The sequence below is a fragment of the Podarcis muralis genome, chromosome 7, assembly GCF_964188315.1.
Source record: "Podarcis muralis chromosome 7, rPodMur119.hap1.1, whole genome shotgun sequence".
Lineage (NCBI taxonomy): Eukaryota > Metazoa > Chordata > Lepidosauria > Squamata > Lacertidae > Podarcis > Podarcis muralis.
Genome location: NC_135661.1, coordinates 81,070,010 through 81,097,058, shown reverse-complemented (window position 1 = coordinate 81,097,058; position 27,049 = coordinate 81,070,010). Strand labels below are relative to the sequence as shown.

The following is a 27,049-nucleotide window of genomic DNA, read 5'->3' as shown; positions in this document are numbered from 1 at the left end:
GACAGGGCGAGCTCCCGTTGCTCGGTCCCTGCTCCTGCCCACCTAGCAGTTCAATAGCACGTCAAAGTGCAAGTAGATAAATAGGTACCACTCCAGCGGGAAGGTAAATGGCGTTTCCGTGCGCTGCTCTGGTTCGCCAGAAGCAGCTTAGTCATGCTGGCCACATGACCCAGAAGCTGTACGCCAGCTCCCTCGGTCAGTAAAGCGAGATGAGCACCACAACCCCAGAGTCGTTTGCGACTGGACCTAATGGTCAGGGGTCCCTTTACCTTTAAATATTATGCCTGAATGTATCCTTTTGACTTGACAGCTCAGGGAAGATACCTAGCTTTATAAATTCATAGAAAATCTATACTTTAACCGACTCTCCTCATTCCAACGCCATTTTAACCCTTAAAGAAAGGTGAATTTGGGCTCCACCTCCCTCCTTGAACCAAGAAGCAGGAAGTCACGTAGGCAGCAGGGCATCCTGCCACAATTCCCCCGAAGTGTGAGATCACATTCTCGGCACCCTACCCAGGGAGTGACCTAGGGGGCAACAATAGACATCTGCAGAGGCAGTTTAGCGAGTCAAGTGTTCTGAAAGCCCATCTCCAGACAAATCCTGAGGGCAAGGATGTCAAGAGTTTTATTGTTCTTTCGGTGATGGGTACTTAAGAGGTGTTGGGAAAGGTGTCTGATCAAGTGACCTCATGTTGAACTTGTGTAACCTTGTACACCCCTCCCCATTTGTGACATGCTAGTGATGTATCAGTGATGCCTCTCAAAGTGTATTCTGCGGGAAAGAGGGAAGTTTTAAAAGAGGTTGTCACCCCATGCTCGGGGTTCTTACTCCTGTGGGGACCTGTTGCGCAACAATAAAGATCATGGTCTACTGACTGCTGTTTTGGCGTGGCGCTGTGGGTTAAACCACAAAGCCTAGGGCTTGCCGATCAGAAGCTCGGCAGTTCGAATCCCCGCGACGGGGTGAGCTCCCGTTGCTCGGCCCCTGCTCCTGCCAACCTAGCCGTTCGAAAGCATGTCAAAGTGCAAGTAGATGCAAGTAGATAAATAGGTACCGCTCTGGCGGGAAGGTAAACGGCGTTTCCGTGCGCTGCTCTGGTTCGCCAGAAGCGGCTTAGTCATGCTGGCCACATGACCCGGAAGTTGTACACCGGCTCCCTTGGCCAGTAAAGTGAGACGAGCGTTGCAACCCCAGAGTCGTCCGCAACTGGACCTAACGGTCAGGGGTCCCTTTACCTTTACCTTTCCTTGGCTGGAACTTCCTTCTTTTACTGACTGCATAGACCTTCAGGGGACTTGCACCCCATGAGCTGGGCCTTTGAGTAGTCTCTCACCCTGGAATTTTCTTCCTTAACTCTAGCTAGTTGACTCAACTCAGAGAGAAGGGATGCCTGAATGGAAGAGATCAGGAACTCCCTGGTTATTTTTATTTTTTAAAATTGGGCTAGCAGGCCCAGTTGGATGAACTAAAGGTGGAAGGGCTTTAACATCCAGGACGGTTTGCAACCTGGTGCTTTTCAGGTTGGTCTCCTGTTACGCTACATTTGGGGGGAGATTCCAGCTTTCTCACTTTCTTCCCGCTATCGAAAATGATACCCAAAGCCCTTTCCAGTGTGAAGTTGTATGCAACAGTTATTTCCCAAAGCTTATTTTATCCGACCTCCCAGATGTCCCAATTTCCAGGTCCCCTCCTCCACCTTAAATAACTTGCTCCAAGGCAGGCTGTTGTTTTCTCCCTTATCTGCTCCTTCCCCACAGCAAATTGCTACTCCCCCCACTCCCCGCCCTTCCAACCTAGTACATATATATATAAGAGGCGCCAACAGAACCCCACCCAACTTGTTTCTTTACCCAAAGTCATCTGGTCAACACAGAACCTGAAGTTCCAGGGGGGAAAAAAACAGGTGAGCAAGGAAAGCTTTCACAGAAATGTTAGCAAACTTTCCATTCATGACGGGCTGGTGTTTGGGTTGGGGGGGAGGCTGGCGACCTAAATGACAAATGCATGGCTTTTGGGGTGGGGTGGTTTGCGTTAAACCGTTCTGTGCTGCCCTTCAGACTTCTTATATGTGCTTCCAAGCACATGGAAAATGCATACATGCCCTTTCCCTAGTCTAGTCATTTTCTGACTTTCTACTTTAAGAGGGAAGTGCTGGGATAGCTCAGTCGGTAGAGCATGAGACTCTTAATCTCATGGTTGTGGGTTCAAGCCCCACGTTGGGGGAAAATATTCCTGCACTGAAGGGGGCTGGACTAGAGGACCTTCGTGGGTCCCTTCCAAATGCTACAGTTCTGTGATTCCACACTGATATGTCCTGTGTGGCTTGCCAGGTAACCCTTGTATGTTGGAGGGGTAGGTTTAGGGCGCATGGTGCATGCAGACTGCTGGGTAAGTGAGCATCACTGCCACACTGCATGAAAGTTGCAGACCCCTGGAACATATTGCAGGAGAAGAGTCCTAGCAGTGAGCAAGCAATCTCCCAAGGAAGCTGAGCTGCCATGGGAAAGTGCCAAGGAAGGTGATTCTGGAGATTGATTCTGGATGCAATTTGGGAACCACAACCCCACTTGCTTGCCTGTAGTCTGCAGTTGCTAGGTGATCACAACCCAACAGGTCTCTCCTGTTGTTTTCTGCAAAATGTCTGAGCTGAGCCAATACTGGGGAGATGTGTGCATTTTTGTATGGGTGGAAGGACAATGTCCCTGTTTGGTCAAGCATTGCTCAGTAGTTTGCGGTGCCTGAGGAAGGGAATATAAAGGGACTATTGAGAGGTGCCTGCTGTAGCCTGAACATGTAGATCAGCCTTCGGCTGGGCCGGCTGGGAGTGATGGGAGCTGTAGTCCAAGACACTTGGAAAAACTGGGTGGGAACTGATTCAGGTATCATAAAGTGGATTACTAGTGGTGAGATCAGGATTGCCTGGTAAAGAGCAATGGAACTGCATTTGCCTCTTACATAAAGGAGTCCTCTATCTGAAGATCTGTCCAGCCCAAATCACACCTTAATTTTGTTGCTCATCAACAGCTGACATCCAGGCAAAGAACTGGCTAGTCTTCCCCACTATGGCAAGATCATAGAATTAAAGGGTTGGAAAGGATCCTGAGCGTCATTTAGTCTATCTCCCGCAGTGCAGGTTTGTTCCTGGCTTGCTTGAAGAAACCACAGATAAGAACAAACTTATTTCCTTGGAGGAGGCTGTTCTTGCAAGCTCCAAAATACTGCTCGGGAAAAGGTTTTGTTGTTGTTTAGTCGTTTAGTCGTGTCCGACTCTTCGTGACCCCATGGGCCAGAGCACGCCAGGCACTCCTGTCTTCCACCGCCTCCCGCAGTTTGGTCAAACTCATGCTGGTAGCTTGGAGAACACTGTCCAACCATCTCATCCTCTGTTGTCCCCTTCTCCTTGGGCCCTCCATCTTTCCCAGCGTCAGGGTCTTTTCCAGGGAGTCTTCTCTTCTCATGAGGTGGCCAAAGTATTGGAGCCTCAGCTTCAGGATCTGTCCTTCCAGTGAGCACTCAGCGCTGATTTCCTTCAGAATGGAGAGGTTTGATCTTCTTGCAGTCCGTGGGAAAAGGTTTAGAAAGAAAAAGAACAGAAATAAATAAATAGCAGGCTGAGAGCTAAGCAATAGTAGGAAAAATGCTCCTCTGGCAAGCCAAAGTCACACCTGTGTTGTTAATCCAAAGAGCAGCTCCAGTAAAGGTGGAAGACCTAGGAATGTTTTGTGGGTTTCCTGGAGTCTCACGGCTATCTCAGGCTATTTAGGCAGAGATCAGTTACCTGCAGAAGTGACTTCAGGTTATCTTCTTCGTGGAAAGATGTAATGTGACTCAGGTGGGCTGTCTGGGAAGCACTGTTAGGCCTCCCATGAAGACACCCTTTTGGGACACTTTGCCCCAGCACACACTTCTTTTTGCCTAGTGAAGGCCGCTTCGCAAATCAGTCTCCTTCCTGATGGCATTTAGACCCCAGAGCTCTCTTAAAACATCTATCAGGTACCTTGAATCCACCTCTGTAAAGAAGAAAGACAGGGGGGTCAGAGATGCATTGTATTTGCTTAAATGAGAGGATTTAATTACAGCTACATTTATCCATATATATTAAAGGTAAAGGGACCCCTGACCATTAGGTCCAGTTGTGGCTCACTCTGGGGTTGCGGCGCTCATCTCGCTCTATAGGCAGAGGGAGCCAGCGTACAGTTTCCGGGTCATGTGGCCAGCATGACTAAGCCGCTTCTGGCAAACCAGAGCAGCGCACAGAAACGCCCTTTACCTTCCCGCCAGAGCGGTCCCTATTTATCTACTTGCACTTTGACGTGCTTTCGAACTGCTAGGTTGGCAGGAGCAGGGACCGAGCAACAGGAGCTCACCCTGTTGTGGGGATTTGAACCGCCGACCTTCTGATCTGCAAGTCCTAGGCTCTGTGGTTTAACCCACAGCACCACCCGCGTCCCATCCATATATATTAGGATATGCAACATTTAAGCAAATCTGCAGCCCGTTTTGTCCCTTGTTTAAAGCAGTGTTTCTCAACCTTTTTCTGACTGTGGCCCCCTTCCGACCTCGTTTCCTTCCTGTCAGCCCTCTGTCCTACCAGTAGAAAGGTAGCTAGTTAAATGTTTTGTTCGTAAATAGAAGATGTTGTATTTATAATTTTTATAATTTACACAATTACATAAAAATGTATACTTTAAGAGTTTCTCGATCAATGGGACCCTTGTGCTTGATGACCAAAAACAAGCTTTTTAAAATATCCGGTTCTATTGCTGTGAGTGATAAACACCTGTGAGTGATAAATCACCTCTGTCCATTATGTTAAGGTAATTCCATGTTAGACTGAGTAAACACTGTATTTTTCCGTCTATAAGACCCACCCCCATGTATAAGACCCCCTCTATTTTTGTGGCAACAACCAATCGCCAGTCCACCCTCGGCACTATTCGTGTATAAGACGCCCCCTAATTTTTGGCATTATTTTAAAGGGAAAAATCCTAGTCTTATACATGGAAAAATATGGTAATTCACACAACTGAAACCTGATTCTACCAAATACAAAGTAGGAAATGCCATGAAAAACAAAATTGCTTTATCCCAAAGCTGTGGAAACTTTTAAGATATTCTGTTTTCTTTTCGATTCTTGATCACTTCTCTCTTTTCTCCACTTCTCATGTCCCTCTGTAGCCCCCTAGTCTCGTGCCGTGGACCCCCCATTTACAAGATTTTCACCTGTTTCCCCCTTGGAATATCCTTTTAAATGATGGATAAACAGCCACTCAGCTGCATTGGGTACAGTGAGATAGAAAGGATGATGGACAACACCCCAAGGTGGGTGCAGCGGCTGAACTCCTTGAAAACTGGGTTTGAATCCCAGCTGAGCCATTGAAAAGGTTTGCCACCTCTTTTTCCGGCCCTGGTCCTACGCAGTTAATGGCTGCCTGGCACACAAACTAAGGAGGCGAAATATTCCAATGCATGGCAGGAGGGAAAAGGTCACTGCTTTAATTTCTTTGTGAAGCTAGTAACCCACCCAATGAATCACTGGGTGTGCCTTGCACAACCCCTCGGTTTTCGGTATCTGCAAAAGGGGGCGTGTACCCTTCTTGACACGGTTGCAAACAGTGCCAGATTTACGTATAAGCTAAACAAGCCCTATAGCTTAGGGCCCCACTCTCTTGGGGGCCCCCAAAAAAAGTTAAAGGAAAAAAACTGGATGTACATTTCCAAAATATAAGATAAAAAGCAAATAAAATAAAACCTACATACAGCAACAGTGTTTTGTTTTGTGTTGTGTTAGGCTCCTATGATGTAACGGGCCCCGCCTGCTAGCCTGCTCCCTAAAATATCACTGGTTTGCTCATTTCTATATATAGGGTGCCTACATTCTGCATGTACAAATAGCTTTAGATATCCATGAGGTCCATAAATTACCATATAGTATATATTCAACACAAAAAAGCAGTGACAATTTGTTGCTGACAAAGGACAGCTGGACATATAAAGCTATTACCTTCAGTAGCTTAGGGCCTCATCAAACCTAAATCCGGCCCTGATTGCAAAGAATAACGGCTGGGGCGATTGTAAAGCACTATACATGCTAAAACTGTGCAGTAGAAGCTATTTTTTAAAAAAAAGATGAATGTCGTGTAGACTAGCCCCTGAAAGAGAAATGCCAGGAGCACATACATTCGTGTCTGCCTGTACCATGCAGAAGTCAGGAACTGCACTACAGTCCCAAGAAATCTAAACTGAGTTCAGAGCTGAAGCAGAGATACTTTGAAGTAAGCTGCATTGAAATCAATGGGATTTACTTTCAAGTAAATGTTTTTAGGATTGGACTTTTAAGCTCATTGATTTCAGTGGCAGTTGAGCACAGTTAAGTGCTTAATTCTCATTGATTTCAACAGGACTTTCTCTCCCATAAAATCCGGTGGCACCTTGGAGGCTAACTAGTTTATTGTGGCCTGAGGTTTTTCCTCCTCTAAGGAGATACATCTTCATGAATCCACATCTCTTAAAATGAGGTTACCAGCAGAGCAATAATAATAATATATATAAAAAAAAGTCCAGCCAGAAACGCCACTATCCTTTTAACAGAGGTTTGACATGTAGAGATCAGCAACTGTAGCTTTTAATAGCATGGAGTTAAATGTGATAAAACCTCTCTGTCAAAGGAATGGCTGCATCCAGACCCTGCTCAAAATTTGGCGACCTTGTTTAAAATACAAAAACATCTGGCAAATATAAACGGATAGCTTTTTGGCAATTCTCGGAAGGAGTCAGTTGTGGGACGAAACTATCACAGGCTTTGTCTTTAACAGGAAAAAAAAAAAAAAGTACTCCAGGCCTGAGTATATCCTTTGTGCCAGGGCAAACTCTGGTGACAGTAAATAATTTAGACACATTTCCTTGCTTGGGACACCAGCCAACACTTTCTTTTAGAAAGGTAACTTGAGGAGATGCCTTAAGGGTTGCTGTATAAACTGCTGACTTACGTGCAGATTAAAAATGGTGTTGCGTGCCAGTCCTGGTGGGTATATTACTATTATATCCACAACTCCCACATAATTTTCTTGTTCTGGGCCCAGTCCCAAACGAAGCCGATCCGGCTCTCATGAAAGGGAAGTTCCGTTCTTTTATCAAAATTACGTGGACAGAAACTCCTGATAACGGTTGGATTGTACACACTATAGTTCCACCCTTAATTTTCCTCCAGCGCCATTGGTCCCTTTTCATTTCAGATAACCACACGTTATCTGACAGCGTAACATGTTCCCCAGGGCGAGAACTACCAAGTATATGCGCCGCCTGTAGGCAAGATCATTGGAGACATGGGCCACATTCATACCCAGCACTGAAAGCACTATGGTGCTTCTTTAAACAAACATGGCTTCCTCCCAAAGAATTCTGGGAGCTGTAATGCGTTAAAGGTGCTGAGAGTTTTGAGGAGACCCCTATTCCTCTCACAGAGCAACAACTATCAGAGTTCCCCGTGAAAAGAGATTACTGTAATTGTTAATCCAATCTGAAAATTGTAGCTCTGCGAGGGGAATGGGTCTCGCCCAACGGCACCTTTAGCAAACTACAGGTCCCAGAATACTTTGGGTGGCGCCATATAGTGGCATCATAGTGCTTTAAGTGTGTGGTTGAATGTGGCCATAGTCTTTTGGTTTATTTGCAAGCAGCCCATATTTATTATTATTTATTGTATTTGTTAGTTGCTTTTCTTACAAATTAACTCAGAGGGCCCATCCACACCATACATTTAAAACACTTTCATATCCCTTTAAACAATCAACAACCCCAAAAGACTCTTGGGAACTGTAGTTTGATAAGAGTTGCTAGGACACACACACACACACACACACACACACACACACACACACACCCTTCCACTCACAGAGTTATAATTTTCAGAGTGGTTTAGAAGGATTCTTTGGGGGATAAACATATGTTTTAAATATATGGCATGTAGTCAGCGGTTCTATGTGAAAATCTGAAGGCATCCTCTGTTGACCCTGACCAATTCCCTCATCCTCAATCTCTTCCTTTCACAGACTTCAGCAAAGAGAGAGAGAGAGAGAGAGAGAGAGAGAGAGAGAGATTCTTTCGCAGAGCATATATATTTGCTATGAGGGTGTGAGCTTCTTGTCCTCTCAAGGCGTTTCCTGTATTGTTTGGAAATAGGAGTTCTTTCGCTTTGTATTTGGGGCCTTGCCCAAAATGCTCACTCAGATTGTCTGGGAACAAGCTAGATTTCTGCCTAAAATGTCTCCATGCAACCCTCAAGGAGAGGCGAAAAGCTAAGACCATCTCAACGTGGCTTCAAACAAGAGCAAAAAACGGGTGTTTGGGGCCTGTTTGAGCAGATGCGGTTGTAGGAACACAGCCCGAGGAGGTCATACAAGGATCTCCGCAAGAGATCGGCTATCTGAGCACGAGTCTACCTTGTTGCCATGCCAACAGGTCTCCATCTTCCTCCACCCTAGCAAGATGCCATGAGGCAAAGGGAGTTGTTTTGAGGGCCATTAAAGATAGCAGCAGGATAGAACCGAGCCACCACAATCCACAGGGGAAGGGTCCCTTTGACCAAACCCCACAAAAATGAGCAGGAGCTGTGCAGCAAGACAGGCTGCATACACAATACCAGCTTAAAACACAGCTAGGTTGTACTTTTTCTCAATTTGGATTCGAGGTGGTTTGGTTGGGGGGGGGTGCATCAAAAGGCAGCATTTCCTGAGGAACAACATGATTTTACACCACTTTCCAAGTGGTGGGAGTGGGAGCCAACCGGATGCAGAATAAACAGGAGTGTGTATGCAGTTGCAGTGCCTGGTTTACATGGCATTTGAAAGCCACTTTTAAGTTGAACGCTGTGGGTAAAAGCCTCAGCGCCTAGGGCTTGCCAATCGAAAGGTCGGCGGTTCGAATCCCCGTGGCGGGGTGCGCTCCCATTGTTCAGTCCCAGCGCCTGCCAACCTAGCAGTTTGAAAGCACTTCCGGGTGCAAGTAGATAAATAGGGACCGCTTACTAGCGGGAAGGTAAATGGCGTTTCCGTGTGCGGCTCTGGCTCGCCAGAGCAGCGATGTCACGCTGGCCACGTGACCCGGAAGTGTCTCCGGACAGCGCTGGCCCCCGGCCTCTTAAGTGAGATGGGCGCACAACCCTAGAGTCTGTCAAGACTGGCCCGTACGGGCAGGGGTACCTTTACCTTTATCGTTTAAAGGCTAGGAAACAGAGCAGACATTGTAGCTGCTTCTTTCTTCCCCCTGCCGGGTGCTAAGCGATGGTTTAGCTTAGTATTACATCCCAGGTTTGGGATTTCTGTCTCACTCTAAGCAAAACACAAGTTGTAACCATGGTTTGTTCTTGGCCTACTGCTCATGGTTTGCGGGGAAACAAACCATGAACCATGTAATCCTAAACTAAACTAAACCATGGCTTAGCTCCACGCAGTGCAGTTAGCAGCAGGGAAGGAGTGAAACAGCCATTATCCCCCCCCCCCCCCGCCGCCGCCATGGACCAGCAAATTGCACATTCACACTTCAACCATAATTAAGCTTAACTACGGTTTATAATTAAATGCAGATAAAGAGAGTGGGCTGGCAAAAACCCCCAAAATACAGGCCAGGATTGGTGAGTGCATACCCTCCAACAGTAGGGACGTCTTGTTCCATAACGATAATGATAATTTTATTAGTTATACCCTGTCCCTCTGACTGGGTTCCTCAGCCACTCTGGGCAGCTTCCAACAAACATAATAAAGCATTAAACATTTAAAAATGTCCCTATACTGTACAAGGCTGCCTTCACATGTCTTCTAAAGGTTGTATAGTTACTTATCTCCTTGGCTCGGGGGTCACATAGCTCCATACCCTCTCTAATGAAAATAGGGACGTCCTAAAGAAAAGCGATAGGGACGCGGGTGGCGCTGTGGTCTAAACCACAGAGCCAATCAGAAGGTTGGCAGTTCGAATCCCCACGACGGAGTGAGCTGTTGTTCGGCCCCAGCTCCTGCCAACCTAGCAGTTCAAAAGCACGTCAAAGTGCAAGTGGATAAATAGGTACCGCTCCGGCAGGAAGGTAAACCCCACCTAGCAGTTCGAAGGTATGTCAAGTGCAAGTAGATAAATAGGTACCATTCTGGCAGGAAGGTAAACGGTGTTTCTGTGCGCTGCTCTGGTTCACCAGAAGCGGCTTAGTCATGCTGGCCACATGACCCAGAAGCTGTCTGCAGACAAACGCTGGCTCCCTTGGCCTATAGAGCGAGATGAGCGCCACAACCCCAGAGTCGTCCGTGACTGGACCCAATGGTCAGGGATACTTTTACCTTTACCTTTAAAGAAAAGCGGGATATTTCAGGATCAAATCATTAACCAGGACGGCTTCTGTAAATCTGGAACTGTCCCTGGAAAACAGGGACACCCGGAAGGTCTGTGAGTGGTTGGTTCAAGGGCTCACCGTTACCCAAAGCACATTAAATCCCACAGCTGGGGCCTGGGTCTGATGGTGGGGAATAACTGGAGCTCCGCTGCCTCTCCTCTCCACTTTCCAGGAGCTGACATGGCCTATCAGACGGAGTTCATCATCGATGCCCAGCCACAAGCTGCTGGCGCCAGCTACACTTTGAGCAACCAAGGGGCTTGGAATACAGACCTGTTTGACTGCTGTTCTGATATGGGCATCTGTGAGTAATTGGGGGTGTGTGTGTTGGCAACGAGCAGCTCCTTTCTGCCACTCAAGTGGTAGGCTGTACATGAGAAGAGGGAAGGAGGGCTAATGAGCTGTCTGTCAGGCAATCAGAAGAGCCAGGAAACTCAAGATTTTGCCACTGACCCCCTTGATTCCTGCAGCATCGATCCACGGGACTGCCCTTTCCCTGCCTGCCTTCCCTGGAAAGAGCAAGATTCTTGAAATCAAAAGTTAGCCAACCTAGAAGGGGCGAGGGATCGGTTGGTGCTAATGCGTGTGGCTATTTTTATTACTGGCACTTGCAGCAAACCGTTACAGTGTGGAGTGATCTGGTACAGAGTCCCAGCCAGGCATGCCCTTTCCCAGGATACTCCATTACCCATTTCTCCCAAGGTCTGTTCCCTGCCCACTAGTCAAAAAGCATTCTGTTCCCACTGAGCGTGCTCAGTCTGCACTGAGTTGTTGCTGGTTTTTTTGGCCCCCTCTCGCCCCCAAGGATTTTTCTATGTCCATGAAACTTGGTGTTCCTTCGAAACAGATGGCACCTCCCTCATGGGCACTGCGTGCCTTTTTTATATTGTTACTTAAAACTGCTTGGGGCAATGCAGAAATTAGGAATAGCACAGGCCCTGCCATCAGATTCAGCATCTAAATGTAATGGTGAGCGGCACTGGGGAGAAAATACAGGGGTAATTAGGAGTAATTAGGAAGAATGAGGTGAAGCATTAGGAAGAAACAGGCCGATGGAAGGAATCTTCTGCATTAGGCTTATGCAGGAAGCTTAGGCATTGGGAGACAGTGATGTGTAGTGGTCAGAGTGACAGACAGGATGCAACTGCGACCTGCACTGTGCAAAGAAAGGGAGGCAAGCAAACCAGCTTAGCCAGGGGTCAGCAAACTTTTTCAGCAGGAGGCCGGTCTACTGTCCCTCAGACCTTTTTGGGGGCCGGACTATATTTTTTTGGGGAAAAGAAATTAACGAATTTCTATGCCCCACAAATAACCCAGAGATGCATTTTAAATAAAAGGACACATTCTACTCATTTAAAAACATGCTGATTCCTGGACCGTCCGCGGGCTGGATTAAGAAGGCGATTGGGCTGCATCCGGCCTCTGGGCCTTAGTTTGCCTGTCCATGAGCTTAGCTAACCCCTCCTCCTCCTCCTCCTTAACCTCAGTGCTGCCACCAAGTGGATGTTTTTATTATCTCACTGTCTCCACCAAACAACTGGCCCAACCTACTGGTCAGAGCGGTGCGGCAACTAGACATGTTTTGAATAACAAGCCCCCAGACCATTCCGCCCGCCAACAAAACCCAAAAACATGCATTTACTGTATTTTTCCATGTATATTTTTTTAGCCTAAAATTAAGAAATAATTAACTGCAACATTCCATGTATAAGACAACCCCCAATTTTAAACTTAAAAAATTTGGGGGGAAATATTGTCTTGAACATGGAAAAATACAGTACTTAAAGTAATGCATGATTCTATGAAAGCAGCGGTGGTCAACCAAATTGGTGGCCTTCATCACCTCCTGCAATTGCAAGTTCCATAGTTTTAAGTCTGCTCCACCTTTTGCATGACAGCCTCTTCGGACTATAATCTCTCCCCTTAACCTTCCTTTCTCCCAGCTAAACATATCCATATCCCCTCTAGGACTTGGTTTCCAGAGCCCTCACTGGAAATCATTTGCCTTCCTCCGGATACATGCAGAATGCTTCTGTCTCCCTTCCTCCAGGTCTCTGTGGTACCTTCGTTCCGTGCATCCTTGCCTGCCGTGTGTCAGAGCAGGCAGGTGAGTGCTGCTGCCTCCCATACCTGCCTGGTACTATCGTCGCTCTGCGGACCAGTGTGCGTGAGAGATTCCACATTGAGGTGAGATGTGGGAAGTCAAATCAAGATGGGTGTGGGGAGAGGGGTTGGGGTGGTAGTTAAACTGATGGGCTGGCTGGGGGTGTAGTTGGGGTGAAGTTGCTGTTCTGCTCCAAAAGAAAAGCAGAATGAATACCTTTTTATAGGTTCAAAATTAGGTGCGGGGGAGGAATTTGATTAAGCTCACGTTTAAAAGCAAACCTTGCCAATTTGCATTTTCTGATACAATGCATGAACTGAAACGCAGCCGTCCTTTGAAATTTGCACTTCTCTGAATGTTGCAACGCAGTTCAAGCAATGTGAACAAATATGCAAATACTAGGGCAAGGTGTGCATTGAAATGCGTATATTACTGCAAAGGCCATACAAAAATGCATTATGTATGGGAACATTGCTTTGCAAAAAATGTGTAAATCAGGCAAAACTGCATACAAACTATATTAAGAGAAATTTGCGTCAACATGCTAATGAGTTTCATAGCAACTTAAAAAAACAAAAACCCTGCAAACTGATGTGGAAATGTGGAGAACTTAAGACTAGGAAAGTTTAAAAAATGAGACAAACCAAAATTGACAGATTTGCCCATCCTCACTCAAAATATGTTGGTAGGTATCAAGCTAGTTATGCACCTAAAACCTACCAAGGAGGAAGACACAACAGGGGTGGATGGGCTGGGTATAAGTAGTAAATCATCATCTACCCATTGCTGGTTTTCTTACCATGATTAGAGTTCATTAGGGCTGCCCAACTTTTCAACTGACCATTGGAAGTCTGGCTTTTAGCAGCAGCTTGATGCGCAGACACCAAGTGACAATGTTTTTCTTTTCCGTTAAAACCTTTATTTGCTGACTTCTGCATATTACGCTGCCACTATATGTATGGGGACATCCTGGGCCATTTTATTCCAGTCATTTGGCAGTATTTGATGGCAGGGATTAATAGGAAGGGAGGGCCTCTTCTGTGGTGGCCCCCTGTATTTGGAATACCCTCCCTAGAGAGGCCTGCCTGGCACCTAAGTTGTTTTCTCTTATGCCCCAAGTGAAGTGCCCTTTATTTTCCTGATGGATGTTGCTTGAACCTTGCTCATAAGAACTGGAAACACAATTGCATAGTCAAAAGTAAAGTGCTCTTGCAATTTTTTAAATGCTATAATAATCAATGTGTGGGCGGTGTGCCTTTGCTGAAGCAGCTCTAAGGCTGATTTGCCTGAGTTTGGCCAAAATGAATCCCTAGATGGTTAGGAATTTCAACCTCTGTCTCAATTACAAGCCAGTTTTGTCTCTTGGGAGCTATACAACTTCACCTTCCATTTTAACACAGCCTCTTTGTTTCCGAAACCCAGGGCTCCATTTGTGAGGACTGGGTGGTCATGGCCTGCTGTCCATTCTGCGGCCTCTGTCAACTCGGCCGAGAGCTGAAAAACAAGAACTGAAGCAGAAGGGAAGCTGGCAGACATTCTTCACTCCTGCAGGGAGAACGAAGTACAGTGGTGCCCCGCAAGACGAATGCCTCGCAAGACGAAAAACTCGCTAGACGAAAGGGTTTTCCGTTTTTTGAGTCGTTCCGCAAGACGAATTTCCCTATGGGCTTGCTTCGCAAGACGAAACGTCTTGCGAGTTCTTGCGAGTTTGTTTCCTTTTTCTTTAAGCCTCTAAGCCGCTAAGCCGTTAATAGCCGCTAAGCCGTTAATAGCCGCTAAGCCGCTAATAGCCGTGCTTCACAAGACGAAAAAACCGCAAGACGAAGAGACTCGCGGAACGGATTAACTTCGTCTTGCGAGGCACCACTGTAGCTGGATCAATGGCAGTGAGGGACGGAGGCCAGCTTCTGAACCCAGAAGCGTATCAACTGCAGAGCAAAATACCTATTGTCCTTGCGCAAGGAAAGAGGAAAAGATACAGCTCTCCTCTGTTCAGCCCCTGCGGTCATCCCACCTTGAAAATTGTGTCAAAATAAAATAATCATTGTCTCAAACTGCATGAGTTGGGCTGTCTTTGTTTTTTTGGAAGAATGGGTTAAGTGAGAATCAGTGTGATCCCCTGGCCCGATAGAAGACTTAGGGGTGGCAAGTGGCCAGGGGGTTAAGAAAAGACAACCTGGCCTGCTCCTGTCTGTCTAATCAAGGACTCATATACAGAAATCAGCCCATGAAGCTTTTTTAATGGCATGGAAGGAAACTTCTGGGAGAGGCAGAAGTTCTCAGGTTCAATCTTTGACAGCCTGAGTTGAAAGGGTTAGGGCTAAGGTGATGGGAAAGACCTCTCTAGGAGAGCTGCGCCCGTTAGAGCAGACCTGCTGAGCTAAACCAGAAGAACAGATAGTTTGGTCTGATAGAAGGAAGCATTCTTTGATCAGCTTTGAGGATTGAACTCAACCAAGTGCAAGCACTTGTGAAACACAGACAATTGCACATTCCGTGCCTGCTTAGCCATGCAGCCACTTTCTTCCCTATCCTCTGTTGCTTCACCTCTGGTGATCGTAGGCGCCTCAGGGCAAGGACTACTAACAAGGATAGAGCCAAATAAATAAATAAATGATTATCTCAATTGAGTACAAAGGAACTTAATGCTATAAATTAACAGGCCCAACTGAACCATCCCATATTACCTTCTGAGACAGCATAATCCTATGTTCATATATTTGGAAGTAAGTCCATCGGTGTTCAGCTGGGCTGAGGTAACGTGCATAAGAGCAGAACCTCTTTGTTTATCGCCACTGTATTTTCATGTGTCTTACAGCAATGTGAGGTGAGGGTGCCCTAAAAGGTGTTTAAAATATTCTATAAATAAAATAACAGATAAATAGATAAGGTTTGCAAAGCTGAGGGAAGATTAACTACCCCATTAAAAACAAAGGGTTGGTCAGATAAGCAAGAAAAAAATCTAGTCCTTTATCCTCGATCCACCAACAATTAATACAAATACATGTGTGCGACTACAGCTGCAAGAATGTTATTTGCCCCAAAGTGGAAGGATGAAGAGGTCACAAAGAAAAAAGATTGGATATAGAAACTAATGGAGTATGCAGAAATGGCGAAAGTTACCGGAAGAATAAGAAATCAAGATAATAAACTTTTTAGAAAGGAATGGAAGTGGTCTATTGAGTATTTACAAACAGACTGTAAACAGATCTAGACATTGGCAGGATTATTGTAAAAACCTGAAAAATATATATATATATAATATGTTGTTGCTGCTGCTGCTGTTGTTGTTGTTCAGTTTGTATACTGTCCATCTGAAGATCATAAGGCAGTTCAAAACATAAAAATATATGAGATATATGTATGAGAATAGATGATTAAAAGAATAAGTTAAGGCAATCTGGAGTATGCAGGAAAGGACGAAAATAAATGTAAAGAACCACAGAAAGAGGGGGAAGGGAGTCAAAACTGAAAATGTTAAAACTTGGTTAAACAATTGTTGTAAATTATTATTGTTATGAATGAAAATTATAATTTTTTTTTAAAAAAATGATACAAATAAGGACAAAATGAAATACTTATACTGCAGAAAGCACAAACATATCAGACACTACAGTATTCTTATAGATCCGGTTGACTGCATAAACAAGAAAGCCACTATTACCCTCACCCACCAGATATTTGTGTGCGTGTGGCCAGGCCTGGGGGTTGTAGTCCAGCAATATCACAGCATTGTAGAGATGGAAGGGATCCTGATGGTCATCTAGTCCAACCCCTTGCAATGCAGGAATCTATCAGAAGGCCTACAGGTTCCCTAGCAAATGAGAAAAAGGTGAGAGGTCCGCCAGCCAGAAAACAGCAACTAACCACGCACACTTAACATATATTTTATTGCAACCTTGCCAACCCGGTGTCCCACTTAGAGATTTTGGACTACAACTCCCATCAGCGCAAGCATACAGCCATGGTGGCTAGGGCTGATGGGAGTTGAAGTCCAAGACTAGGTGTGGGGGCGGGCGGTAAAGGCTGCTTTGTTACGCCCATGCGCGGAAGGTGGCGCTTCCGCACTCTCCTTCGCCCTCACTTGCTACGGGAGCTGCAAGCACTGGAAGACTACATTTCCCAGCATGCTCCCCGCCGCCTGCGAACGTAAACGCGCGTTCCTCCTCCTGCCACGCAGCCACACTCCGCTTCCGGCGAGGAGCTGGACCAGATTCCAAAGGAGGCAGGTGAGTGAGCGGGGGGTTCGGCTGTTGCCAGGGGCAACCCTGGATGCAGGGGGAGTCTTGGTCGCAGAGCATCCTCTGGGCCGCTCTGAGGCGGAGGCGCCTGGAAGGGGGCTTAATATATATATATATTTTGCTGAGCTTGTAGCTCCCCTGCCCCGCTTGCAAGTCAGCCAAAAGCTGCTAAAATGTGTGAGACACACCCTGCGCTATCAGGGCTTTAGCGAGGGAAGGCCTCGTCATCAGGCTGTGCTCAGGGGATTAGGTGCCCACCCTGAGCCGGTAGTAAACCAAATTGGACACTGCTCCTCTCTTCTCTCCTTAAACCTTGCATCTTGGCTAATAAGGAGGCGGACTTCAGTAATATGGCGCCCTGAGCGAGGACAAAATTTGACGCTCCCCCTCCCCAATATTTCTTATTTACCCATATGTTTACCCGTATAAATATAGGTGTTATTATTAGGCTTCCTCTTGGCTCTGCACCCTGTGCAGGAGAACTGCCCAAACAGAATATTAAAAACATGATAAAACATCAAACGTTAAAAACTTCCCTAAACATAGTGTACCTTAAAAGCATAATTAACCAATTAGTTATTTAATTATGTTGTCAGTAATATATCACCCTCCTGTTGTGACTCTTCTAATCCAACCAGTCTACTGTTCTGGATCTGCTTGGCACTTTTTTGTGCTAGCTGGCTCCTCTGTACAGGATATATTTGTTTACAGAGCTGTGGGTGGATTTTATAAGGCACTTGCTGGCTAAGAAAGAACTGCAAATTTTCCTCCCGAAAAGTAAAACTGGTCAGATTCTGCTGCTGAGTGGTTTTATTTGGAATTTGCGCGGGAGAAGGAAGGGTGCAGAAAAAGGCAAACAAGATGTCTGGAACCATCACCTTGGTGCCTAGATAATTGTTGGGTTACCAGACGAAAACAAAGTACAAGGGGCAGCTATGATTTGTAAAAATTCCGGTGGCTGATCCTCCTTGTACTGGGGAGCAGGATTTAGAGGGGCTACATGCAAGTGAAATAAGCAATTAGGAATGATGTATGTATCCCACAATTCCTCACAAGCTCAGAATATCCTCTCTCTCTCTCTCTCTCTCTTTTTTGGCTTTATCTTCGTGCACTGTCTAATCAAATTACTGAAATCAGAGGGGCTACTGATTTTAAGATGTCCAGGAGTCACTGGGAAGAACTTCCACACACTGCATAGATTCTCTTTTCCCATCCCCCTTGGTGGCTACTAGAAGCTGAATAAGTTAAAGAAATTGAGAAGAAATCCTGCAATATTGTTAACTTCCATGATTTTATCCATGACTCAGAATTCCTCTTGTTTTAGAATTTGGGTTAGCTCTGCAGAAAAGTGTGTGGGTAGTTTTTTTTGCTTTTGAATACAAGCAACCCTGCCATGTTCAGATGAATGTAGCAAAACAGCAGGTGTATTTTTGTCCAGGTTGCTGTGCCTCATTTCTATACTTTCGCTGGAGTACATTCCCCACAAAGAAGGCTCTCCAAAACACCCACCCCTCACTTTCAGGAAAGTGCCCTTCTTCTGAGCAAGGCATTGTGGATGAGATCGTCTCAGAGGCCGTCTGCACTGTCAACTCTTTGCCACTCTGGCAGCAAATATTTGTTTAAAGCTAGCTTCTGAAGGCTTAATGTTTTTGAGTAACAGTTGCCGGAAGGCACAGGAGGAGCGGGTTCTCAGGTCCTGCCTTTCAGGTTTCCCACAGACATTTGGTTGGCCACTGTGAGAACAGGATGCTGGACTAGATGGGCCATTGGCCTGATCCAGATGGCTCTTCCTATGCTCATATGTGATTCTTAAACAAATCAGATGTGAAATTGCTGATCTTCTTAACAGAAACATGTAACATGTCCCTAAGATCAGCCTCCATATTGGGGACCGGAAAGCAGTCAAGTGAGCATCATTAAATTTTATTTTGCCTGTTTATAATGTGTGAAGTGCCCCTTAGATTCTACATCCTAAACCAACAATGGTCTTCTTTCCTAGCTTTCTCTGGACAGCACTCCGATCTCCACACCTGTCTCCGCCACCAACTTCTGAGTGTTACGCCTGACTCTCTCTCCCTCTTCCCCCATCTCTCTGTAGCGCTGCCTTCTCTGTTATTGACCGAAGCGCAATGGCAAGCAAAACAGGACCCGAGCATCTCTTCAACCCTGCCACTGAAATGGAGACAGCAGGGACCGTGTTGGGCACAAAGTAAGGAGCTGGGAGGGGGTGGGGGAGCCCCTTAAATGGGATGGAGCATTATAGTTTTAAGATTGGGGTGAGGAACTGGTGGCCCAGAGCCCAAACCCTGCCCAGTCATTTGGACAGGCCATGCAGACTCTCCTGGGCCTTGCCTCTCCTTGGGAGTGGTCCAAAGAGGACCACGGCAGCAGCACCTTCTGAAATGGCTGAAGCAGGAGGTAGGCTGAGCAGGGCAAGCATTGGAGAAGTGGCGGTTTCCCAATGAACTTGTTGTGACTGCTACTCAGCTGAGCAGGATGGAGAGATAAGTCTGCCTCACGTTCCCCATCTCCTACTGCCCACCGAATTGGAAACAGCTGAGCAGTGGCAAAGAGGAGGCTGTGTTTGTGTTTTCTGCTGTACGTAAGGGTCATGTGTACATGAGGGTGTGTGGTGGCCTCCCCATTAGGGCTGGGTGATATATTGATATATCATTGAAACATTGCGAGCTGCAGCTATGCACCCTTTGGACACACCCACTGCCTGCATCTGGCTCCTTGGAAAGTTGGCTCCAAAGGAATGTAGCCCTTGTCTTGAGAGCAGATTCTCCCATCCCTGCTCCAGCAAATAAGGCTGCTAGCTCTGTCCTGGGTCTCTTCGTTTGGAGTTTTTTTGGGGGGGGGCATGTTGACTGAGATAGGGCTGAAACCCTATATACCCGCGGTCTCTCTCGCCAGAGTGGTGCATGCTCTAGTTATCTCTTGCTTGGACTACTGCAATGCGCTCTACGTGGGGCCTTCTGGCGGTTCCCTTGCTGCGAGAAGCCAAGTTACAGCGAACCAGGCAGAGGGCCTTCTCGGTAGTGGCACCCCCCCCCTTACATGTCATGGAAATAAACAACTGCCAGACTTTTAGAAGACATCTGAAGGCAGCCCTGTTTAGGGAAGCTTTTAATGTTTAACAGACTATTGTATTTTAATATTTTGTTGGAAGCCGCGCAGAGTGGCTGGGGAAACCCAGCCGGATTGGTGGGGTATTATTATTATTATTAATAATAATAATAATAATAATAATAATACTTATACCCCAGCCACTCTGGGCGGCTTTCAACCGAATATTAAAAACAATACAGCATCAAACATTAAAAACTTCCCTAAACAGGGCCACCTTCAGTTGTCTTTTAAAAGTAAAATAGTTGCTTATTGCCTTGACATCTGGTGGGAGGGCGTTATTATTATTATTATTATTATTATTATTATTATTATTATTATGTGGCTCTTGTAACTTGCCCCTCTTCTCACTCCCTGTTCTCCTGGCCTCCCCTCCCCTTCTTCCCCAGGATCAACATCCCAGCTCTCCTGCCCCAAGGACCCGCCAAGGAGTGGCTGGATCAGCGCCGGGCCACCATCCGGCCCTGGGCCAACTTCATCGACCAGCGGCGCTTTGGGAAGCCTCGGAACTTTGGGGAGCTCTGCAAGCGGCTGGTGCGCAACGTGGAATATTTTCAGAGCAACTACGTCTTTGTCTTTCTGGGACTCATCGTCTATTGCCTGTGAGTGGGGTTTTGAGGGCGTGGGAAGGAAGCCTCTTAACTATGAGGGCGTCACTGAGCATGCACTGATCAGCCTTTTGCCCCACAGCTGGGATAAGCCACAGAAGCTGGTCTCAGGGGAAGGCTGCTTTAGGCACAAGATGTGGAAATATCCCTTCTGACAGAGCAATTTTTTGTTTGTTTGTGATGATACTGAGGTGTCATTGGAAGAAAGAATGGAGAGAGCAGCGAAGAAGTTGCATGTTTGCCCTGAAGCAGTAAATTGTATGTTGATGACATACAAATAGAGATAGACAAATAGTCAAAGTTAGCATATCAGGCAGGAGGTTTCAGGTTAGCATTTTTCCTTTTTTTGGTGGGGAGTGCATTCAGTCGAGAACATTTATTTCACTTTTCAAGGGAGCATTTAGACATTCAGTTCTGCCACCTGCGATATGAAACAGTAGCTCTCAGAGGCAGACAAATTACAAGGAGGATCTGCAAGCAGGTTGGCTTTAGCTCTTATGCAGAATTTTGCTGCTTAAGGGTCACTGAGGAATACTGTGTAATGTCCCAAAGCCGGGGACCCTTTTATGATTATTACTGTGATTTGGGGAGAGGGTTGGATTGATGATCCGTGATCTTTCTTGACGCTTCTAACCCCCTGGCCTTCTCTCTCTGCCCTGGCAGCATCACGTCTCCACTGCTCCTGATTGCGCTTGCTGTCTTCTTTGGAGCCTGTTACATCATTTACCTGAAGACCCAGCAGTCACAACTTGTTGTCTTTGGTACGTAGAGGGAGGCTGGCATTGACGAGCCGTGTGTGATAGGCAAAATTCATACCAGTACAATAGATTGCGTGCTGATTACATAACTGCCACGATCACTGAAGCCATAACATTGCCCGTTTTCTTCTATATTTCTCTAAAGCCACCCACTAACCTTGTTTTCCGAGTGGCTTACGGCATAAAACGATGACATACAGTCAAAACATAATATTGTAAAATAAAGTAAAAAACCTGCAGTATAGGACAGAATAAAAGCAGTGTTTCAGAACGCTAAAAACGCAGATTTCTAAAAAGCCTGGGAAATGAAAGTGACTTCATCTGGTGCCAAAATAACCATAAGGTAGACATTCCCACAGCTGGGGGGCACTGCAGCACTGCAAGGCCCTGTCTCTGGTAGCCACCCATTTCACTTCATTTAGCAGGTATACCTGGAGCAGGGCCTCTGAAAAGGATCTCCCAGGTTAGACTCACAGAATTGTGGAGTTGGAAGGGACCACGAGGGTAATCCAGTCCAACCCCCCCTGCAATACACAATCACCCACAACCCCGAGATTAAGTCTCTACCTCCTGAGCTATCCCAGCATAGGACTCGGGTAGGTATATTGGGGAGAAGGCGATCTTCCAGGGATCTTTACCGGTTGCTGGAAATCTCAAGCAGGAGGAGTGCTGCTGTGCTCATGTCATGAAAAGGGGAGGGGGCAGTTCTTGGCCATGTGATTCGAGCACCCCGGCCCCTTTCGTGGGCGACACTCCTTGAAGCTCTCTCATGCCTTGAAGCATCCTTGAAGGTTGCAGCTCCCAGAGTAGCCACCAGGTGGTGGTGCATCAACAAGAATGATGCAGATCACTGGCGAATGCCCTTTTCTTGCTAGGCTTCAACCCTGTAGTTTGTAGCTAGAGTAGACCATAGAGTGCTTGGCATCTTGTGTTCATTTGCAGTAATCAGGCAAAACTCTGCTGTTGGGCCGGTGGTCGATTTACACAGGCAACCGGCGCTTCCAGCTTTGTCTCGAAAGGCCCTGAGAGTTAGAGCGTGAGCCCAGTATTCCTGCCCCCCCGTATTCTCACCCAACCTCTTTTTCTTTAGGGCGGGAGCTGAGCACAGCCCACCAATATGGCCTGGCTGGGGGCGTTTCCTTCCCATTCTTCTGGCTGGCGGGAGCCGGCTCTGCTGTCTTCTGGGTACTGGGTAAGTGAACAGCCACATTCCAGCTGTGAGACACAAACCACCTTCCATTTCTGGGTAATAAAATAGAAGGGGTGTGTGTCTTCTCTTGTTTCCTGGAAATCTGGGAGACAGTCCACAGCTTGCACAAACAGCAAGTTGTAAAAAGTGTTCCTGTGGAGTTACCCGGGAGGAGAGCTTTCCCTCCTGCACTGCTCATAACTGCATGTGCCACAATGCATCCCATACTCTCTTTAAAATGCATAAATCCTGCGGGAAGAAGAGCTAAATTCTGTGATGTGCATAACTTAGGCAAATGTGGTTGCACTACGTAATAGCCTCGTAGTTTGCATAATTTATTCTGCTTTTGCTAGTCAGGAGTTGCTGTGCATAATAATAATAATAATAATAGTAATAATTTATTATTTATACCCCACCCATTTTGCTGGGTTTCCCCAAGCCGCTCTGGGCGGCTCCCAACAGAATTAAAAGCACAATAAAACCTCAAATATTAAAAACTTCCCTAAACAGGGCTGCCTTCAGAAAATAATAATAATAATAAATTTATTTATACTCTGCCCATCTTCCAACAAAAGCAGCTTCCAAAAAAAGATAAAAAATACATTAAAACAGATGTCTTATAAAAGTCAGATCATTGTTTATTTCCTTGACATCTGAGGGGAAAGTGTTCCACAGGGAGGGCACCACTACTGAGAAGGCCCTCTGTCTGGTTCCCTGTAGCTTCACTTCTCACAGTGAGGGAACTGCCAGAAGGCCCTCAGAGCTGAACCTCAGTGTCCGGGCTGAATGATGGGGGTGGAGACACTCCTTCACGTATACTGGGCCAAGGCCATTTAGGGCTTTAGAGATCAGCACCAACACTTTGAATTGTGCTCAGAAACGTACTGGGAGCCAATGTAGTCTTTCAGGACCGGTGTTATGTGGTCTCGGCGGCCACTCCCAGTCATTAGTCTAGCTGCCGCAAGGCACTAATGCAGGGCACTAATGCCTTGTTCTAGAAATCTGTTCAGCGACCTGTTTGACTTCTTAGATGTGATAGTCCTTACTGGAAGCTTGTTTTTAAGAAGTGCAGCCTGAGATTCTCAGGATGCTGGGTGTCTGCATTACCTGCTCCTACAAGTTGCAGAATACACGAAGCCTTGGTTATTGGCTGTCTGCTTCTCAGCTGACACTCATATTTTGCAAGGTCTGCATTTTGATCATATTCATGGCCTTCTGCTTACTGTTGCTGTTGCCAACCCTGCTCAAATTTAGTCCACAGCCTTGCACAGTTCAACTTCACTTGCTGCACCATTATTTGTGGCCTTCCACTAGTTCAGAGGCCCTGGCATGTGACCCTGATCCTTTTTCTTTTTTCTTTTTGCATTGTGGAGCAGATCATGGGATGAGGATGAAAAAGGAGCAGGAGCTTTGTGGTTTTCTCTTGAGAAAGAGGTGTATACCTAATTAATAAGGTGTAAAACTAATTCACCTTGTGTTCTCCAGGCAAGAGGACAGTAAAAAGAAATTAAATGGAGGGATCTGCCCCTGTTAACTTTCCTGGTCAGAAAGTGTAGTTCTGTGGGCTGTGGGCTCACCTAAACCATCAGAGCAATGAATGAATGAATGAATGAATGAATGAATGATGATGATGATGATGATATATATATGAAGGGAATAGAGTACTGTAAGTTTGCGTACCACATTCTGCCTGAGTCAGTTCTTGCAAAAAACAAAACTATACAGTGGGAAGAGAATTCCCACCTTGCAGAAAATCTGCTTCTGCGAACTATTTCCATTTTCTGACAGCATCTCATGCCGTTCCTGTGCTACCCTTGCCATTTTCAGTGCCATTTGCACAGGAAAAAGGCTTATTTGAGTTAAGCCTACTATATGAACAATATTTGAAAAGAAAACTGTATTGATGAGAATAGTCCTGACATAATGGGTGAGCGGTGGTATTATGTTGTTCCGTTGTATTTTTGCATTCTATTAGAAGCTGCCCAGAGTGGCTGTGGCAACCCAGTCAGATGTGTGGGGTACAAATAAATAAATAAATAAATTAATAAATTAATAATAATAATAATAATAATAATAATAATAATAATAATAATAATAATAATAATAAATTCCAGGTGGAGATTCCAGGTCTTCCATCCCACTCTGTTGTGACTCCCTATCTACTTCGGCTCCTTTCTCTCCCTCCCCACACGCCCAAGGTGCCCTTAGGAGCTGCAGCGGAGACAGAGAGCGTGTCAGAGTCCCATCACTGTGGAAAGAGAACTAACCTGACCTTTTTGCTTTCTCCCTGTCCGGTCTGCCGCCCCCCTGCAGGTGCCACGTTGGTAGTTATTGGTTCACACGCCGCCTTCCATGAATTGGAATCTGCCGAAACTGATGAACTGCAGATGGAGCCTGTGTGAATGGCCTGGGGCAGCCCTCCGCCCCCTATATCGCTGTTACCCTGTCCTGTGTAAATACCGCTGCTGCTTCATTCCATTGCCATGTGCCATGTCCTTCTTTCCTTCCCCAAGAGACTGGCTTTGAGGCTCTCTCCAGATCTTAGAAACCCTTGATGCTCTCCCTACTTTTTGGGGGTGCGGGTTGCCTCCCACCCCTCGTCTGCCCATTCCTTGGGACCCCCCCCCCCCCCGCTCTGAATTCCCAATGACCTCGCCCTTGGATTTCCCCATCTCGGGCACGTGATAAGGCCGTGTCCAGCACTCTTCGCCTTCGTGAGATTATTTAACTCCCGTTACACTTCACCCAGTAGCCGGGCCTTGGAGGCCTTCCAGAACAGCTTTTAGTTCAGCCTCCTTTTATCTTCTGCCGGTAACATGAAAGAAGCAGAAGTGTTAATTGGAATGTCCTCCAAGCACCTACTCTGCTCTGCCCAAGAGGTCACAGGGACACACAGTGTGTGTTGATACACGACAGCCCCTTCGTTTTCTCAAGGTCACTGGTTGCCTTGAGGCCAGCCGTCGGAAATGCGAGCAGAGAGGCCTCTTGTCGTTGCTGCTCGGAGCTGACAGTGGATTAACCACCAAAATAAAAATTAAAAAAAATCAAAACTCCACAGTCTACAGTCAGGGCAAAAAAACCCACACTCCACAACCTAATTCCGTACACGTGGCACCATGAATCATCCAGATTCTCCACATTTTTTAGTTCTTTGGTCTGGCAGATCAGTCAGAATAATTCATTTGGTTTGATCGTGGCCCTGACGTGGCCAGAGATAATTCAAAATGCATGTGAGCTGCCCTGTCCTTTTTTGCCCCCCTAGCGCCTGATAGCACAGTATGCAACATTATTGCCAAGTTCTACAAGTCTCTGTATGTATTTGTATTTGCATCCTATTTTAACCCCCAGTGACTAATGGAATAGCAAACCCTTTCTTAATGTTACAGGTTCTCTGCAAATGTAACTCCTCCCCCCTCCCCCCGCAGCAATTATTCATCCATTTGGAAATTGCAAGGGCTCTTAATACTATGCTATTTACAAGTGATTCATATTCTGGGAGCACTTAATAAATTCCAGGTTAAGATGGACTGTTAATTCTGTTCATTTCAGCCCAGCTTCTCCAGAATTTCACATTGGAGCTGGTCCCAGGGATGGGGGGGTGTCTCCCTAGATCACAGAGACGAGGGAGCAAATTTGCTTTCTGTTGCTCCAGAGCAGCCTTGTGCAACCTGGTGCCCTCCACATGTTGATGGACTACAACTCCCAACTCAGGTGGGAGTCGTAGCCCAGCAAAATCTGGAGGGCACTAGGTTGCCCAAAGCTGCCCCAGAGCAATGAGTTTAAATTGCAAGGGGATTTCACCTGAGCCAGTTGTACATGCTCTCCAGTTTCCGTTTCAGTACCAGACTGAATTGGAAGGTGGTGGTGGCAACTATTTCATTAGACATTTTCAAGGCAAGGCTACATATTGTAGCAGCATATCATCTCCATCTTTGGTGGGTTGGACTCGATGCCTTTTAAGGTCCTTTCTAATTATCTGATTCTCACGTCCCACTAGAACTTCAGGTCTCTTACTGAAGTCGAGTGGCAGTAAATTCAGGATGGACAAAACCACAATCTGCTTCACGCAGTACATAACAACGGAACTCACTGCCACAAGATGTGGCGAAGGCCATCACTTCCAATGACTTGTAAAGGGGAATGGAGTAGTTAACAGAGGAGGGGGAGTCTGCATTCATACATGCTAATGGTAACATCAGTTTTCCAAGTGCCTTCTACATACAAGAAGGAAGCATCCACAGGCTTGCGAGAAACCCTAGCTTTGCAGCAGAGCAAAAGCAAATCTTTTGAGGGGAAACAAAAACCTAAGCAGCTCGCAAAGCAAGCATGCTCAGTGCTGACACTGGGAGAGCGAGATGAAATTGAGCATCCTGGCTGGAATAGAGTGACTTGTTGGCTGGAACCTTGAGCAGGAACACTCAGTGCTGCAACACTTTGTTGCAGGACTCCCTTGCCACCTGCCTGTTAGCCATAGTACTGAAATAGAAACTGACATGTTCAGAAGCCTTTGAATACCAGTTGCTACAGCCATGCAACAGGAAGGGAGGACTCTTGCTATCACGCCTTGCATTTTGGGATTCCTAGGACCATGTAGCTCGGGTAGGCAACCTAAGGCCCATGGGCCGGATGCGGCCCAAT

The 27,049-nt window shown here is 46.3% G+C and overlaps 2 protein-coding genes across 3 annotated transcripts; both read left to right on the top strand.

The window, feature by feature from the left end:
• Positions 1 to 1,290: 1,290 nt before the first annotated feature.
• LOC114602996 (cornifelin homolog A-like) lies at positions 1,291 to 14,545 on the top strand. Its single transcript, XM_077932208.1, has 4 exons — positions 1,291 to 1,907; positions 10,555 to 10,686; positions 12,433 to 12,569; positions 13,909 to 14,545. Exons 2-4 carry the CDS (start codon positions 10,563 to 10,565, stop codon positions 13,996 to 13,998), a joined length of 351 nt encoding a protein of 116 aa, XP_077788334.1. The 5' UTR covers positions 1,291 to 1,907; positions 10,555 to 10,562; the 3' UTR covers positions 13,999 to 14,545.
• A 2,041-nt stretch (positions 14,546 to 16,586) lies between these two features.
• On the top strand, positions 16,587 to 25,938 carry RABAC1 (Rab acceptor 1). 2 transcript variants are annotated; one of them, XM_028742283.2, is made up of 6 exons: positions 16,587 to 16,715; positions 18,826 to 18,936; positions 20,246 to 20,458; positions 21,128 to 21,225; positions 22,313 to 22,414; positions 24,725 to 25,938. In XM_028742283.2, exons 2-6 carry the CDS (start codon positions 18,857 to 18,859, stop codon positions 24,811 to 24,813), a joined length of 582 nt encoding a protein of 193 aa, XP_028598116.1. In that variant the 5' UTR covers positions 16,587 to 16,715; positions 18,826 to 18,856; the 3' UTR covers positions 24,814 to 25,938. The 2 variants fall into 2 exon arrangements, with proteins under 2 accessions (XP_028598116.1, XP_028598117.1); XM_028742284.2 differs by having other exon boundaries at positions 16,615 to 16,715; positions 18,727 to 18,936.
• The last annotated feature ends 1,111 nt before the right edge of the window (positions 25,939 to 27,049 follow it).